Source organism: Phaenicophaeus curvirostris, chromosome 2 (genome assembly GCF_032191515.1).
Source record: "Phaenicophaeus curvirostris isolate KB17595 chromosome 2, BPBGC_Pcur_1.0, whole genome shotgun sequence".
Classification (NCBI taxonomy): Eukaryota; Metazoa; Chordata; class Aves; order Cuculiformes; family Cuculidae; genus Phaenicophaeus; species Phaenicophaeus curvirostris.
The window spans coordinates 53,875,610-53,894,509 of NC_091393.1; the positions used below are offsets into that span (position 1 = coordinate 53,875,610).

Genomic DNA, 18,900 nt, shown 5'->3' on the forward strand with positions numbered 1-18,900 from the left:
CTGCAGGTGACTCAGAAAAAACAAACCAGTACTGCTTCTATGCCTGATTCTTCTATTTGTCCTGAGGGCTCCCTGGCCTCCATGTGGCTGGGCTCAGGCTGCCCTGAGCTCTCCCACACCTCGAGGTGCAGGATTGGATTCCGGAGGGCCCTTGGGAGGCTGAGGCTGAAGGTGCACTCTGGGTTAGCAACAAAGGCTGCGCTGAGGCTTGGGTAGTGCAATTTCTTATGATGCGTCTATGATATTCTTTGTCCTGTTTCGTACTATGCATTCAGAGCCTCTTCTCAGAAGTACTAGAGTAGACAAGTATTAGATAGCACAGTTTACCCTTTCCACTTGTGAAATGAAAAATGTAAAATTGCCTATTTGGGAATATTTTGAATTTTTAGGTCCTTTCCCCTACACCATTTCTACCTAGCTTGGTTCTATTATTAGGAGTTCTGGCAGGCATGGCTTTTTTTTAGCACTTAGTTTGATGCCTGGCTTGTGGTTTGTGTAGTCATGACTTGTAAAAGAGACACCAGTTTCCTCTTGGGCAATTTCAGCACTGCAGCCAATTTCTGCAAGAGTTTCCGCTCTGCTTTGTGGGGTGTGAGACTTGACAGGGCAAACGTGGGTTTTCGTCAAAATTCCTTGCTGGTAAGGCTGTGACTTATTTCTTTCCTCTTACTTGATGAATATTAGTTGATGTTAGTTGTTTCTGTTTAGTGGCATCTAGTCTTTTTTTTTTTTTTTTAAATGGGTTTAGCTGATGAGAAATGATGCTTAGTTGGTTTGATAAAGGAAGTTGACACTTGCAAGTAGTTACCCTTTTTAAGGGCTGTGTGAAAGATCTTATGCTCCCCCCTTTTGGCTTAAAAAATGAAATTGGGGAATTAAATAATTAGAAATAATGGAGTTGTGGAGGGAGCATGTATGTAAATGTTTCCTGTTTTGGACAAGGTTAATTCAGTTATATTTTAAGATCAGTCAAAGGACTGTTTAATGTAAATCAAATATTTGTGAAGACAAGTGTGTAATATGGAAATGGAAGCAATTCCTTTACTGATTTTAGGTTCCTAGAGAAAAATGTACAAACCTAGTATTATATAAAAAATATTTAAGGTGCAATAAGGGGACAGACTCCAATGTGCTGTGGTGGCTGCACTGAGCAGGCTGATTCTGTTTTTAATGTGAGAAGAATTTTAGAAGAGGTTAATTTTAAGGTTTTTCTCATAGACATGAAATTGTGTGAGTAAACACACAGCATCAGTACTGTGAATGCGCTTACTCATACAGTGAACAAAAGGACATCTGGAATTGAGATGTCCTGCTCTTTGCACCGAAACAGAAAACCTGAAACAATACTACACCTCCGTACTGGAGTTTATCTCGACAAAATGTGCCTCTGGTAAAAGTTGAGATTAACAGCTTGTTTCATCATTCACTTAGCTACTTGCTTCCAACAAGTCCTTTTGAGGCGTAGGGTAATATGTATCTTTTTTGGGGTCAGTGATATTAATTACAGCCCTTGGAAGGTTTATTATACTTGCTTAGGAAATGCAGTTCAGTTCAGTAGAATTTTCCTGTCTGCCAGTTATGCTAACATTTAATGGTTTGTGACAATTCATAACAGAGAAAGCAAGTGCTTGGAAACTTATCATGAAATGATCTTTGCACACCTTTCCTTCTGCACCATCTCTGTTTTGGCATTGACTCTGATGTGGGTCCCCATGACTTGATCAGGTGGAAGTCCCATGGCATAGCAGAGGCTGCATACCTTGGGCCAGGGATGCTGAAGCTGTCTGCTTTTAAATGACACACTGTTTTGACGCTACCTCAGTGCTTCCCTGAGACAGCAGTATGCTTCTTGAAGCAGTGAGTAGGTCTTCACATGCTGTGTTCCAACACCATCTTCCCATTGGAAGTCATACTGGTTTTGTGGATGGGAAAGGCGAAAGGATCCATTAAAATCTATACTGTCTGTAAAAGTGTGCTCCATGAATGCATCTGCACCAGATCTGGTAAGAAATATGATGACAAAAAGCTCTGCTTTGGCCTGTAAATGATGAGCCATTAATGCCAAGCTGTTCGTGTTCACATAAACTTGTTGTGCAAGCTGTTTGCTACCTGTCCCTGTGCATACTGGCACACTTGATTCTTGTGGGGGCTATTGGACAGCCAAAAAGCAGTATTTGCATCTCAGGGGTTTTTTTTTGAGTGTTTCCTTGAGTGACTGCAGCAGCTGGATGCTGCGTTCTCAGCAAGCATGCTTTCCACTAGTGTTTGTGCAGTCTGTATGAAGTGGCTTGGGAAGGCAATGAGGTGACAGAGACTGAAGAAATTCCACACTAGTTAAGATGCTCTCTATTTTGTCCTCATTAATTACAGATACGTCCCTTTGTCCCCAAAGTCCATCCTTTCCACATTCCCACATGATCTAGCTAAACTAACAGTGACTTCACTGAGTGAATTAGGGTGAGGACTGGTTTGGATAAAGATGCAGAAGTAGCACACTGTACACACAACTGTTGTGTGCACTCTCTTGATTAAATGGTACAGATAAGCAGCCTATTGCTAATCAGACTGTCACGTGGATGTCCTAGTAGGTTCTCAGTTTGTGTTACATCTTGAGGTAGGAGCTGTAACCAAGAGAGCGCTGGGTTGCTAAATGACGTATTGAATAAATTCATTATTTTATGTCCAGAACTGTCTTCAAGGGATTGCTCAACCACCTGCTAACACACCTAGTGCTATTTATGGGCCAATGTAGCTAGTTTTCTGTTTGATGCATGACTTAATGAAATCGTGCTGAGTAATTACAGAACAGAAATGGGCACAGAGGTAATGTTGCGTGTGAAACTATATGTATTACTCCTTTCTGCATCTCAATTTCCCTTTCAGCTGAAGCAGAGTCACACTTCCGTGTCTCAAGGATTTTTCTGAAAAGCAATTCATACAGTTAAAGACACAGCTCATCAAAATGCCTGTGTTTGCGCACTGTATTTATGCTTTCATGACACACGTATTTTCCTCTGCAGTCTCTTCTACCCTCTAATTGTTCACTTTTTCTTTTGTATCATCAAGTTGCAGGCTGGCTGCCCTCCGGTGTCTGCTTTTGCTATGTAGCATCTCTAGCATAAGTCCCATGAGTAGACTGAATTCTGCCAAAATGGCTGTGACTGACCTCCTTTAAATCTGTCCCCTGCCTCTGGCGTAGTGAAACTGCTTTTTCTCTGTGTGTACGTTTCAGTTGTCCCTGTGTTATTGTTATCTTCCTTCTCCAAACAGGTCTTGCAGGTTGCCTCCAAGGGAAGGAGGTAGTGTTGGGAATCAACACAATGATGTAGCCTTCCCTTGCCTACTACTTCAACTGCTTCTTTCTCTTGCAGGTATGACTTCCTCATCTAGGTAGATTTTCTTTTCCTTTGACTTCCTTGCTTTTCCACAGAACTTCCTGTAGTCTTTTCTCCCTTTTCTCTTTCTTCTAGCATGTTTTTATTTCTTCTTTTAAACACAACAATCCAACAAAACCCTCTATTCTCTGCCATCTTTTTATGCTGGCACTCCCCTTTTGATTTTTATCTCAATCTCCTCCTCTTAAAACCTTACCACCACCCATGATTCTGTCTACTGGTAGCTCTCCATCTATTTTTGGAGAGACAAATTGTCTTTCAGAAGGTCCTGGTGTACCCTGGAATACTCTCTTATGATCTACTAAAAGATCCTGTCCTGTTATCCATTTTTCATCTGCACCTTATGCCTGAGTAATTTTACTCACAGATAACAGGATGGCTTCTCCTCTTATGAAGAACATACCTACCTCTATAACAAATGTGCTTTGGCCTGTCTCCCAAGGCTCCTAATTAAAGGCTCCTTTAATTGGATCCAGCATGGTCAAGTTCCTCCTCTCCTAAAGAGCATCCTTTCTCCTGACAATGCAGTTATGGCCCAAGTGCCTTCTTTAGTTCTCTATGCTCTCATTTCTGAGCTATGCTTAAATTTTGCACATGCTTTCATGTGTCTTCACTCTCTTCACACAGAAGTAAACTGTCATTCAAGTTGTCATTATCTTACATCATGTTTACCAAAATCCACTATTCCTTGGGCCTGACAAAAGTCATTGCACCACCTCATATCAATTCAGAAACTCACTGCAAGGGTAATTTTCTTGCTTTACTTAAAATCTCCCAACTTTACTCTTCTGTGCAACATGAAACCTTAATTATCACTTTGAACTCCCTGGGATCCCTCTTAGTTTTGCAAACATTTGAAAATACTGTATCTCGTTATTTTTCAAAGCCACTTGCTAAGGCACTAGTGCAAACCTTGACTATGTCTGTGCTCAGGTGTGCTAAGAACACAACCTGTGATGCTGATGACTCTTGTCTCTTTTTGTCTTGGACTCCATCAGATTATTGTCTACAGCGTTCTGTTGTATTCTGTCTTGAACTGGAAGCTATCAGGAGTTATCTTCTCTTTTCTTCCCTGTTCCTTCAGAACCTGACACATGGTCTGTTACAATGGAAATAAACGTACTGCAGTCCCTATTACTGATACTCGGGAAAAGTTTCTTCAACAGAGTTTTGGGTGGCAACGCTGTGAATCACTTCACATAGTTCCTTGCTTTGTTACAATTGTGTAACTGCTTCCTTACCCTCATTCCATATTACAAGGCCTCAGGAGAACTCATTCTTTGGTGCATCCAAGTCTATAAGATTATTCCAGGAACAGCTTCTGGATACAAGCACCTTCACAATAATTTACCAGCTGAGTCATATTTATTGTGCTTATTTTCTCTTAATCCAAAACAAATGCAACTGCTAGACGATTCAATTTAGCTTAAAACTATTTTGTGTTTAATGTTAGCTAACACAGTAACTTGCTTTTGTGCCTTAGATTTCTGCAGCTCCCTAATACAGTCTTTAAATGATTGGTGTGGATCTCAAAGTGCAAGGAGAATGGAGATCATGTCATATGGTCAAATGTTCTCAGAAAGCAACAGTGCGAAGATGTTTGTAGCAAGTAGGAGGCATTATTTCCCCAGCTTGTGATGATGTACTAGTCATTTAGTGCACTGGAGGGTGGTTTTTTCAGGTATGATTTTTAACTTGTCTCTATCTGGACTCTTGTGCAACGTGCAGCACTTTTCTTCCTGCTGATATGAAGCTTCAGACTCTAGTCTGAGGTGCCATGTAGTACATGTCATTGCAGGGATAAGCAAGATTCTCCAACAGCTCTCCATCTTCAGAATGTGTTGTCTGTGCCCAGCACAAGCTAAATTTCCAGTAAAAATGCATTGTGGATATACAATCCTCGAAACAGCGTATCACAGCAACTTATTCTCATTCTTGGATTCCTGCAACCACATCTCGGTCTTGTGAATTGGTGAATTGCTTCATAAGGCTTTCTCCAGTTCTTTCACTTTCATTTTTGATGAGATAAACTTTCAGGTGGTGATTGTGTTCTAGCCTGTTTGTTTCCTAATGGAAAACTTTGGACAGCTTTAGAGACAGCTACTTTTGCTCCTAATATTGCTTTATACTATGTCACATGATATTTTGCTTGGGTTCTATATCCCTGCCTGCAGATGTGCAAAGATATTGGGTGCTCAGTTAAAGTTTGTATCTTCTCCACTGCTGTTTCCCTACTATTTCACTTTTAATGAAGTGACACAGGACAAACGTATTGGTTGCACATGCAATACTTCATGAAATGTGCTGAAAACTTGATTGATGTCCAGTTTGAACAACTGTTTGACCTTCTGACCTGACTTATAAAACCCTGTGGACTTGCAGCTTTGGCTACCTTGAATTAAACATTTTAGCATTATTTTTATCCTAATATTTGTGGTTAGCTCATGTTCTGACAAGAACTGAGGCTTAAAATCTGGAGTGGTAGATGTTTGGTATCTATTTTTTAAAATAACAAACATTTTAAGAGTCCTCTGGAGTAGAAAGATTTTTCTTGTTTGAAGTAGCTTGATTTTTTTAATTCCTCACTGATCTCAACAAATCAGATTGGTCAAAGTTCTGTCTGCTTCACAAGAAGTGGATTTCTTGTGCCAACATTCATGGGAATTTGAATGCATTTCATATTGTTGGTCACTTTTATGTAAATTTTAAAATTGAAATCTAAGAACAGTAATAGAGTTTCAAAGGTAAATATTTTAAAATCAAGACATAGTGAACTTTAGATATGATATTGTGGCTTGATTCCACTTAATGTTTTCGTCATTCTGTGCTGAGGTATAGGTTTCATCAAAAAGGAAATATTAAAGGAAAAAGGACATAATATTGTGAAACAATATAACTGAAAAAAAACCACTTCAACTTTCATCTGATTGGTCATTTAGTTGTTAGAATTTTCATCCAATTTGTGGTTTTATATGAAAGCAGTTATCTTCTTTTTCTTTTTTTTATGGTAAGAAAGCAAGACATTTCCTTCCAATCTGTATGTTTTTTATAGAAGTTTGTTATTTTATGATTTAAAATCTGAGTTTTGGGGCAAGAGCAAAATTTTTCTTTTACTGTAAATGTAAACATTTTCTCTGAGCTCCTTTGTGAAAGAGAAGTACAAGTAGAATTAATACCAGTTTGAAGATGAGGATTTTTTTTTGGGTGGCGATTATGGTATTAACTTCTTAGCGTACTAAAAATATATAGTAGTTGATGGAATTCAAGATTGTCATATTGGAACGTTAAAGCCACATGTGATGCTTGCCTTGTTCACATTTAGGCTTTCTTCAAGATATATTTGCATCAGTTATAGTGTGGCCAACAGGACTGAAGAAGTGATTGTTGTGCTGTACTTGGTGCTGATGAGGCTGCACTTTGAATACTGTGTTCAGTCATAGGCCCTTCACTACAAGGAAGGCAGTGAGCTGCTGGAGCATGACCAGAGGAGGGCAACAAAGCTGGTGAAGGGTCTGGAACATATCTTTCAAGAAGTGCTGGGGGAACTGGGTCTTTTAGTTTGAAGAAAAGGAGGCTGAGGGGAGGCAACCATCTCCCTCTACAACTACCCGAAAGGGCAGGGGGTGGTAGTGAGGTGGATGTTGGTCTCTTCTTCCAAGTAACAAGTGATAGGATGAGAGGAAATGACCTCAAGTAGTGAAAGGGGAGGTTTAGACTGGATATTAGGAAAAATTGCTTCACTGAAAGGATTGTCAAGCACTGGAACAAGCTACCCATGGAAGTGGTTGAGTCACTGTCTCTGGATGCATTTGGAAGATGTGTAAATGTGATTATTAGGCACCTGGTTTAGTGATAGACTTGGCAGTGTTTGTTTATGGTTAGATTTGGTGATCTTACAGGCCTTTTCCAACTTAAATGATTCTGTGATATTTCTTCATCATGGAAAAAATGAGGGTGGAAGGGACAGGTCTCGCCCAGGGAGACAAAGTTCTTCCTGGTACTGAGTAGGAGTTTTGTGTTCAGATGTTCTCCTTTGCGCTTTGTGTGCTCTCTGAGGTGTTTCTAGTCATGCCTGTGTGTCTGAAAAGCATGGTCACCTATCATGAGGTAGTAATTCAGTTGTCACCTGCCAGTGATATGCCAAGAGGAGTTGTATTTAAACCTTTTGACCTGCGTCAAGTGAGTTCATTTAAATGAAGGCAATTTAAATTATGATTGTTTAAATCCTGATGTTAGCCTCAGACTCTTCAACTGGTATAAATTATAGCTCTGCTGTGATGGGAAACACCCAAACATGGTGTTGCTTTTCTCTGAGCATTTACTGCTCATTAATTATTTATACTACTGTGGGAATTTTGTTGCCTAAGTGGCACATGGCATGAGATGGAAAAAAAGGAAGAAAGGATTAGAAATAGTTTATTTAAAATGGATCATAAAAGTAAAAATAAGAGCAATAAGACTGCAATTACTCTGAGTTATATGCTGCCATTAAGTATCTCATAATACTAAATTTATTTTGTCTTTATTAATATTTCTTTATCACTGGAAAGTCTAGAAGTGTTTTTTGTCTATTTGCTTGTCTTATGTAAAATTTGAAGGACATTGGCATACATTCATCTAAATATAAAAGGACATAAACAGCTGGGGACTGGTTTAGAAGATAAAACAGTGAAGACATCATCTCTCCTCAGAAAAAGGAGAAAGCCAGAAACTTAACTTTATATAAAGTGTTAGGAGACCCATAATATGATGGCATTTAAAGGAGAAAGCTTTAAATACATCTCAAAAATATTTTGATCTTCTCAGAAAATCTGGAAATTGTTCCTGTGAAAGAACAAAGTTCACTTTTGGTTTGCTGTAAATAGTTTTATCGTACCTTCACTTTTACAGAAGTGTACTTCCCTTTCAGATTTTACTACAATGTTGCCAACCCCACAGAAAAGGAGTGAGGAAAACTGTTAGTTTCTATAGGATTCAAGAATTGAGTATCTCATGTAGTCGGGTCTGCATTCGCAAAGGAGTAATTAGTCATCTTTGATTTATTTGTGTGTACAGATGTTCTGGCAAAGGCTATAGTGTTTGAGAAGCAAGAATCATAGCAAAACGTCCATGCCTAGAGGCACTGATGGCTTTTGCAGAAAAGTATTGCACCAATCTTTTGCAAGGAATAGAAGTTTTTCATAATTTTTATTTCAGCTCCCAGGATGAACTAGCTTATGATGCTACCCATCTTGAACAAGACCCCCTTTTCACAGTGGCTGGGAGTCTGTCTTCTATTAGGTATTTCTTATTGTGCTCTTTGTGTGGTGTAACAGGCTTTTTTCTCTTGCTTATTGCAAATATAACTTAAAGACAGCTCGTAGCTATTTGAAAATATGATGAAAGGTAGTGTGATTAAAGGAAAGACATATCTACTGTTGAAATAATTTAGAGTAGAGAAGCCATGGATGATTAAATTGGATTCCCAGAACAAAATGTTTCAAAGAGCGCCTTCTCATTGTGTCTTTGAGTTTCTATCTTAGAGGTGAATTTTTTTTTATTTTGTTTTTTTTTGCTTCTTAGCAGCCGATATCTGCTCTAACTCAGATATACTGAGAACAACACTGAGGTTGCAGCTGCCTGCCCACCTTGCTGGCCTACCTGTCCTGGACCTGGGAGAAACTTCATGCTGTATGCTAGCATGCGGACCTGGGTGTTGAAGAACGGGTGCTGGTTAAATTTCTCAGGATAAGCTCTGGTGTAAGCAGTATTTTGTCCCTTTTCTTGTTCCTGAGAAAAGTCTTTTACTCATAGGGAAAAGACTATGTGCAAATCTTGATGGCTGCACAGATTACCCTGTAGTGCAACAGTAGTTCTACTCTCCTCTAGTTCAGTCTGCTAGGGCAGTTTTCCATTGATATACCTTCCCCCACTGAGATTGCTGTATTGCAGAGATGGCATTTGAGTACAGAGCCTGTGCTTCATGTATTGTGAAGGGGGAAGGAAGAAACTCTTCAATGCACTTGATTTGTTTTAATGAATGAAATGGATATCTCAAGACTTCTGGGGTTTGTGTACTTTGTGAGCATGGAGGTGGAAGATTGATGGAAGAAGCAGCAAGTCCCCCAGCTATTTTTTACTTTGATGATTTCCTCATAATTGTCAGCATGATGATATTGCTTTACTTTTTAAAACTTGTTCTTTTGCCATTTCTCTGGAAGTGTGAATGCTGACGTTTTATGTAGTGCTGTTGATATAATGAAGTTTGCCTACATGGAAGAAAGGAGAGAAGGATTCACATATAAGCTTAAGAGACTGCAAACAGTAGCAATTTTTTGTGGCCTTTTGTTCTCAAGTGCAGGAGCTAAAAGTGTGATCTTATCTTGTTGTACTACCTTGGAGTTGTGACAGTTATAATGGGACTGACTTCCTTTGTTACATCTCTTGTTAGGGTGGCAGATTGGGAAATACTGCTCAAGGTAACTCTGGTTTTGGACATAGAAGAAAACTCTGTCCATAGTGCTCCGAAGAGCAGCTGTAAACATAGGAAGGACTGTTTTACTTCTGCTCCAGCCATGGTTTTGCCTTAAATAGGATTATCACTGCCCATAAAATACCTCTGGTGGTGTGTGGGTAGACCAGTAATGCTGTGGTGAGGCCATTCCAGCTCCAGGTGTACTCCTTCCTCTGAGGTGAGTTTTCATCCTGGGGTGCACTGAAGGAAGAAATAGCAAAAATATGCAAAAAGGAAGATGCTACTGTATTGTGCTGGGCAAAGGGCCCCAAAGTCAATTTGTTCTTGAAATGGTGTGGAGCCGAGCTGGCATCTGGTGTGTACCAGGCAGCTTCCCCATGTCAACTCTAACTGGCAGAATTTTTAAAATCTTATTTTAGAAAATTTAGTTCATTTTGACTGTTTTTCTTGCTATTTTTACCTGAACTTTGTCCTTCAAATTCACAAAACATTTTGAAGTGCCTTATTGGTATGATTAATTTTTTTATTTTTACTCTCCATTGGATGCAATAATCCTTCTGCAATGCCTTGATAGTGAGTGTTAGAACTGCCTTCCAATGAGAATGTCTCATGTTGCTTTCACTGCTGTGATCCACGTTTTATTAGTACAGTGGTTTCATGCCTTTGTGCTGGGGGGGGTGTAGGGAAACAATTTCTCCTCTTTCTTTAAGTTCTGGACCTTGTAACTGTTCCCTCAAAACTGTTTGCTGAAGAGCTGATCTGAAAAAGGAGTGGGAACAATTCTTCTTCTCCCTTCATCTGTGTCTTTTTGCCAGGGCTTGCTTCAAGAGAAACTCCTTAGATTGTTGTCTCAGTAGGGACTGTAGGCTTTAGGCCTTTTTTTCCTGCCTCTTCTATTTCACCTTGGGCTAGCCAAGAGCAGTGGCATCTTTGGAAGAGAGCATATAGCCAGGGAAGTGCTTCTTCAGACCTGAAGCGTTTCCTTTTTCCTTAACTACATTAACTCTTCAACCATTTCTACAGCCAACTTAACTTTGTGTGGGTTTTTTTTGCATGCTGCAGCAAAAAAGCCATCTAGGAGGCAGTAGTAATTGCAGTGTTGCACTTAATGTTTCTGAAAACTCTCCTTCACTTCTAAACACAACACTAAGAATCAGCTCAACTCTAAGGAGTCTGCATGCAACCTGACATTTAGGACAGATGTATTTCACTTAACGCACCATTTTGATTTCTCATCTTTGTCTGTGAGACCACAGAATCAGCTGGAACATCTCTTTTGTTGAACCTCTTATTTCTTCCCAGCCTCTCTCCTCTCAAAGGCAGTGAATGTGGGGTCCTGCAATGGCTTGCTCAGAGCTGTCAACACCTGTAACATGCTGCTCTTTGGTTTCCCAGCTGGACTAACAGGATCTGGCTGTGATACAAACAGGGCGATATCTCCAGACCCTTTCTGTCTCTGAGACGGGAGCAGTGAACTTTGTTCTGATTTTTCATGGCCCTCTCTCAAGTGAAGTCAGAAGCTGTATTTTTTATTTGCTTGCGGGTGAGGGGATTGAATCATTTCAAATGCATTTGGAAATAAGGTTATAACCAATGGTATTATAACATGACAAATAAGTTTCTTGCCACTAGGCCTACGGTAAGAATCCTTTGGCTTTTTAAAGGGCAACTTTTATTTAATAAGCTTAATTTTATCCATTGTGGCCAAAGCTGAAGGTATACTCTGACAATTATGATTATAATTAATGGACTTGTTTTGAATGCTAATGATGAATCTGTAATTTCATCTGCAATTGGAAACACAAAGTCATGGGGAACGAAGTGGGTGGGATACAAATTAACTGAGGTGAAATGGTCCATGAACTCTGTGAGAAGTGCTTTAATGTGTTTGTCATTGCCCCATGGCAAAACACCGGCTTAACGTCCAACTTTACTGGTGAGCTGGCAAAGGAAATATAATCTGCAGGTCAGGAGACTTCTTGTATGAGTAAGATAGTCAATTTAGATAGCTAATTAACCAGTTAAGTAACTGACTAGATCTGACTAATTAGTAGTTAGTGGTAAAGTTTGGTCAGATCAAGTTGATCTCTAGTAACCCAAAGGGCAGTTATGAACTTACCATTACTTCTATTTTTGCCCTGCATTGTTGCAACTGCCCCCAGTTATAGGTAATGTGATAATTTAGGGCTGTTACATAAGGCAGTCTCCTTGACACAGGACAGTGCTTCAAGCACTGCTATAATTTGGGGCAGTGCTATTCCTAATGCTTGTTAAGTGAGACATGTGATTAAATAGTCAATGATTTTTTTTTTTTTTTTTAGGGAAAATTTTGTAGCACTATCACTAGTTTCATATTGCCTGTCAATTCATTGCCCATTGAAGCACAGATTGTTGCAGGCAGACAAATAAGCAGAAAGCAAGAAGAGATGTTAGAGATGGTGACCAGAGTGAGAAATATTAACAGAAGGAAGGCAAAAAGCTTGTTTTGCAGGTTGTCTTACAGCTGTGACTTGGTGCTTGGTAAAGCAGATTTTTTTAAACTTTCGAGTAGTCTGTGTCACTGCCATCTGAACAGGAACCCAGCTACACACATTTTGGTTACTTCAGTAACACAAATAGTTTGAGTCATGTTACATATCTCAAATATTTTGCTCAGAAGCAGGAAGGCATATGCCCACTCTGGATGTCATCTGGGAGATGCCTGGAAGGCCTATTTGGCAGGCTTGTAACAATAACATTGCAGATTGGCATACTCTTTATAGCTTGTAACTGGTAAGAGACAGTGTCCAGCCTTGTGGATTTTGACTTCCACAAGAGGAATATTACTAATAAATTAAGATTCCTCTTTTTGTTACTAGAAGAGTTGGAATCTCAGTGTTTTTTTTCTTTCTTTTTCCACTGTTAACATTACCTGCAGTCTTTAACAGAGACTATTTTATTTATTTCAGAAGAGATGATGTAATCAAATGGAAATTATTGCAAGGTATTTCTGAAAAGTCACTGTTTCCACATTTGTTGCATCAGCTGTTACTCATGCATCTGCTTGTTTATTAGTCGTCTTGAAAGAGCAGGAGTAAAGTGGTACTAGAAAAGCTATTCAAACTAATATTTATAGTTCAGTTGTAGAATCAAAATAATCCTCAGACTTAGGTTAATAATCATTTAGCTGAATCAACTTTTTGATGTACTGTTTTCAATTCAGAGTGAAATTAAATAAGTTGTTTCAGGCAGAAGAACTGCAGGTATGGTTTAGAAACTTATAGGGTAAATCCATCCCCTTTGCTTTTATACGGTAGATCTATTACGTTTTAATTTCCAGAAAGTGAGAAATTCAAGTTTTTTTTCCTTATAAAGCCATTTGACGTGGGAAAGTTTTCACAGCACCTTGCTTTATTTTGGTTTGTTCCACTTAGCAGTTTTAGTCAATTGAACATCTTTCTCAGCAGACTGCAATCCTGGTGTAGGTTTTCTATGTGGGTGCCTTAATCTCTACGCTGTGGAGGGTTTCCCGTCTCCTTCTGTTCCTAGATCTTGCCTCATGACTAATGGTGAGGCTTATGAAAAGGGCTGGAAACCCACATCCTCATGTTGGTGATTTAGGCAAGACCACACTTCAAATACCATGTCCACCCAAGCCAGGACAAGTGTACGCTCATGGGCATGTACACTCCAGTCTAATACAGTGCTCAAAGTGTTGTGAAATGAGGTGCCTCTGGGCCAAGCCTTCTCCTCTTGGAGCTGTTCTAGTTAGGAATTGGGACACCTTCCTGGTGATATGAATTAAAATGCCTCCTACTAATCTCTTGCTGGCTTGCCAACCCCTTGAGCTCAGTCAGGTGCAGCTTTTGTGCACTGGGAAGATCTGCTAGCAGAACTGCTAGCCCTGGGCACACTCGTGGGCTGCCATGGTGTGGCCACCTACCATCACACAGAGGGCACCTGAGGGCCATGGCTCAGTTGGGTATGCTAACTGCAGTATCCGGGATGGGAATACTGGGGGCTGAGGAGCTATAGTTCCCACAGACAGATCCTGCAGACTGATGCGGGACAATTCAGTAAGATGGGCATAGACTATCTTTTCTTGAGTAGCCACATGTAGCCAGATCTTTCTCCTAATTCACCTGTTCATTCAGGAAGGACGCATGGTTTTCCCACAACGCGTCTGCAGAAAATTGAAAGGAAAACCTTATTTTACTGTATTGCAGAGATAAACAGGTTATACCCACTGAAATACTGATTTTGCAACAACTGAGTACTCTTGATGGACAAAAAAATCCTCATGCTAGCCACAGCATAAATAATTTCACTCAGTTTTTTGGTTTTTTTTTTATGAGAAATAAACTCAAGTTATGTCTATGACAGTTGTTTCTGCAGTGAACATTTTGTGGGGTTTTATGCAGTGGATAAGTAGTCATACTCAAGTAGAATGAGACAGAAGTCAGTGATGCTTTTGAAAATCAGATGCTATCTCAAAGATTGCTTATCCAGTGTTTGGAAACTAAACAAAAGTTTGACTTCAGATCACTGAGAAGCTTTTGCTGAAATCCATTTCAACAGTTTGTATAACTATGCCCCAACCTGTCCAAACCCAGAGCACGGTTGCAATGAAGAAAGGACAGGCAAAATGCTACATGTAACAATAATTACTATCATTTGGTCGTTGTTTCCTTGCTTTCTGGCTTGATATTTGAGGCTTAACATTAATGTTAAAGATGTTTCATCTACTTGCTTGTATTAGCTATGATTTCTAAATATCCTTGAAACAATTTGAGCTAACATCTCTCCTCATCATATTACTTCAATTTGAGCCACTTAGAGAAAGTGCTTCTTTCTATTTTTGTACAGAAACTGTTGGGAGCCAAAAAATATGTATTTGTTTGCCTTTCTATTTTTTGTTTGCAATTGCTGGAAGCCAGTAGGTGGGTATTTATTTTCTGTTCTCAGACTTTATTTTCAAACTAAAACAAGTATTATGTATGGTGATTGACCTATATCTTAAATTACTGGTTTTAGTAACAAGAAAAGATTCTTGTTAGTAATTCGTCTGAAATGTGGTTCTATTTCTGGAAATACTCTCCAGAGTATTATATATTTTCCCATTTCACTGAATGATTCTTTCATATGCAGAGGGGTGAGTTTTATAGGAACTCCGCTGGCACCAAAACCCAAAACAAACAGAAAACACTGCTCCTAGTTTTACTTATTTTCTAATCATTTCCTAACCACCCCATAAAACTCCAAACCAACCAAACAGAACACAACCCCTCCACGACATCCATGAGTCTTATTCTCTTTATTTCATAGAACATCTTGAATAGCTTTGAGTTAGTGTTCCTTAATACTGGTTGACTTCTAAATCTGTAAAATCAGATCACATAACATAGCATTTTCTTCAAAAAAGGATTTTTTTGAGGGCATGGGTGGAGTGGGAAGGGTAAAGTTAGCAGGTCAGGGTATTAACACATTTTTACTCTACCATGAAGTCTTGTTACATGAAAATATAATGCAGAACATAAGTAAAAAAACAAAAAAAACCCAAAACAACAAAAAGCTTTCTCTCTTTGCAGCTTTCCCACCAAGCATTGAAACCGTTCATGGAAGCTGATGGGAATACTCTTGTAAGTATGATCAAAGTTATATCAGAGTTACTGATATGGAGGTTTACAGAGGTTACAGAGGTTTTATGTTGGGATTGTGTCCTTTTAATCATAGAAGATTGTGGACAGCCTCAATATCTAGACAAGATCTTGCTTATGGGCCAGACCAAATGGACAGGCTGCCATAGGCTGCCCCTAGTCTGCTCTAAGAGTGAAACGAAGTCAATTGCATGATCCTGGTGTCACTTCAAAGTCCTACTCCTCAATGAGTGAGAAAGTAGTAACTCAGGATGCACGAACTTAGCAAAGAATTTTCTTAGCCACATACTTGACTAGCTCTTGAAGCTTAAGGAAAACACAGCTCTGCAGAGTACAAGCTATTGACCATAGCTGACTTTGTTGCCTTAGATTCATGCATTATGAGTTGAACTTCACTAGACATGAAATCTGGTCTTCCATATTAGCCCAACACTCCTGCTTTTGTGTGTAGAACAATTTTTTTCCTCCAAAACAGCCTCATATGCCTACTTTGCCCCATTTTTTTTTCCCCTCCTGGGGAGATTGTGGGTTGCAAGCCCCTCAGTCTCTAGGCAGAAGCATCCCTTGGGGCTGTGTTGACTGTGGCAGCTCCTCAAGGGGATGCTGCCCACCCAAGGTTGGTTCCCAGCAGTGACTGCTCAAGACCACCCATTTGGAAAGAAGCCTGGAAACGTGTAGCCTCCATGATACATATTTTGCAAATCCTTACTGTTGGGCAGTGTCAAAGTAAGGGGAGCTACAAGGGTGTGGGCTTGAGGAAGTTGTAGCAGGCTCTAAAGGGAGCAATCGCCTACCCTTGCCCCAGGATTTCAAGTGAAATTGTGCTGCTGTAGCAGTCTTAGGAATGATGGTAATGGGACAGTTTCCTCAACAGATGTGGGAGCAGTGGTCCCTGCTTGGGCAGAGTCTTCCACGCAGACTAAGCTTGTCTAAGATGGCAGATGCAGCTCTCAAGGTTCCAGGCTGCAGGAAATGCCTGAGACTCCTTTCTGAGGGAGGAATGGCCCTCTGCCCTGCAGGAGGTGTTCCATCTTGGAGGAGCTGTGCTACCAGGTAGAGAAGATATGGGAGGAGGTGAGCAGGCTGTGGAGCATCGGATAAGATCAAAGGGAGATAAATACAATCTTCTTTGAGACACAACAGCTTGAAGAGCCTCAGTCCCCACCTGCAGTGGGGAAGCCAGCAATGTCTACCCCTGCTATCAAACTAAGGAAAACCTCTGGAGAAGGGAAAAGATGGAAGCTGATGACTTTTAGCAGCAGGAGGAAGGCTCCTGCCCTATGTGAGAACTTAGAGCTGCAAAATAGATTGACTGCCCTCAGTATCCACAGGAATCCGGGTATGCCTAGTAGCAAAAGATCTAGTCTACCTAATTGTAAACCATGCAAGGCTACCAGGAAGTAATGATGAGTCATGGCCATTCAGGGAACTTGAATGTTGAATGTATGACTCAGTTGCTACAGGGCACCCATCTGTAGGTCCGACTGACAGTCTAGAGAGGTTTGCTGCCTGGCAGGGACCAGGATCTCATTTCTACCCCCTCCTGTTAATCCATGACACATGATTTTGCTAGGGGAGACCAATTTATGCAGGGGACTCCCCAGCTGGAAAGCAGCTTTGCTCAAAGGACCTGGGAGCCTTGGATAACATTAAGTTGAGCGCAATCCAGCAGAATGCGCTTGCTGCAATGAAGGCAAATGGTACCCTTGGCTACCTTAGACTGTTACCAGCAAGTCAAGGGAGGTGACCCTTCTCCTTCATTCAGTGCTGATGAGATAGAGACCACACTTGGAGCACTGTGTCTAGTTCTGGATTCTGGTATAAGAGAGAACTGGCTATATTGGGGGCAATGCAGTGAAGGGCCATGAGGATGATTAAGAGACTCGAGCATCTAAGATGTGACGAAAGGCTGAGTGAGCTGGGACTATTTAGGTTGGAGTATGTACTCAGGGGAATCTTATTAATGCATGTGAATACCTGAAGGGAGGGTCCAAAAGTAAAGAAGCCAGGGGTGTCCAGTGACAGCAATGGGCACAAACATGGGGCCTTCCCTTTGAATATTAGGAAACCCTTTTTTGTTAGGGTGACCAAGCACTGGTACAGGTTGCCAAGACGTGTAGTGAAGTCTCCAGCCTTGGAGTATCCAAAACCTGTCTGGACATGGTCCTGTGCTACTGGCCATAGGTGTTCTTGTTTGGGTAAGGAAGTTGGACTACCTGACTGCCAGAAGTTCCTTCTAAGCCCAACCGTTCTGTGGAAAAATAGCATCTCTTGTATCTCTTGTATTCTCTTGTATCTTTTTGCTTATCAGTGTAGCCTGCCTGGCACAGAAATGGCTGTGAACAATGCTCTGTTCTACAGCTCCATTTGAACTGGCTCATTGATGTATTTGCCGAGTGCAGGAACAATGAATAATAGGCTTGAAGCCTGGTTTGTTCTGCAGGATCACTGTCCCATCTTGTTCAGCCCTCAGGTCAAATCAAAACCTACCCTATATGGCCAGACCTACACAAAAAATGATGACCCTGCTAAAGTTGCAAATAGCTGCAACATTTTGCTTTTATTTCAGAGCTTTCTGAGGATTATGGCCTTTGGATTTTATCTGGTAACTACAAGAGCTAGAAATAGGTCTGACTCTATTGATATGTTTTTCATTTGAATCTGTGACTTTATAGAGAAACAACCACCATTGCCAGAAATCTAGTAAAATCATGACATTTGCTTCAGTCTCAGATTGTTCCACTGACTGTGTCTGGTAGTTAGAGTACATTCACATCTGTAACTACTCTTACACCGCTGGTCGGTACCATTGGTTTTACTGATAATAACTCTGCTTTCCACAGTTTGCTCTTTTTTCTGCACTGGTGTTAATGTCTCCTACTAGGAGTGGAACGTAAAAGTACCTTTTAATCAATGTTCACCCAGGCTCACTGGAAGACTGATTCTAAGCCAGTTTTCAGAGAAAGGAACTTTAATTTACTTACCCGAGGAACGGTTTGCCTCTAGAGACTTGGTAATGCATCATGTCCTTGTGGAAAACTGAATCCATAACCTGTTGGTGGAAGATTCATTTAATTATAGACTTTTACCGGTTTAAGATGAAAACAGTTTATTTCGTAAGATATCTATCTGACTCCAAACAGATGCTTTGGAGTGCAAGGTTGCTTTTGTCCATTTAGAAATCAACAAAATTTGAGAAGACGATTTTGTGAATAACATCGGGTTTCATTTCTGCATTCTGGGATTACAGGCTTCTCATGTGTTGATCAAACATCATTTTTTTTTTTTTTTTAAAAGACAATGCTGGCCTTCTGAACAGCACTAAAAATATTTAAAAGTTGCTGAATTCCAAGTTTAGGATTAATTTGTTGAAAATTCACTTCAGCTCTCAGACATACTAGGAAAGAAAAATGGA

General features: G+C 40.2%; 1 protein-coding gene across 1 annotated transcript in view; it reads left to right on the forward strand.

Moving 5' to 3' along the window:
- Positions 1-18,900, forward strand: part of LOC138718004 (CNK3/IPCEF1 fusion protein-like) — a 154,252-nt gene that overhangs the window by 91,089 nt on the left and 44,263 nt on the right. Inside the window, exons 13-14 of the mRNA XM_069852116.1 lie at positions 15,179-15,193; positions 15,430-15,467. Of these exons, the coding sequence (XP_069708217.1) occupies positions 15,179-15,193; positions 15,430-15,467 (53 nt within the window). The remainder of the gene's footprint in view (positions 1-15,178; positions 15,194-15,429; positions 15,468-18,900) is intronic.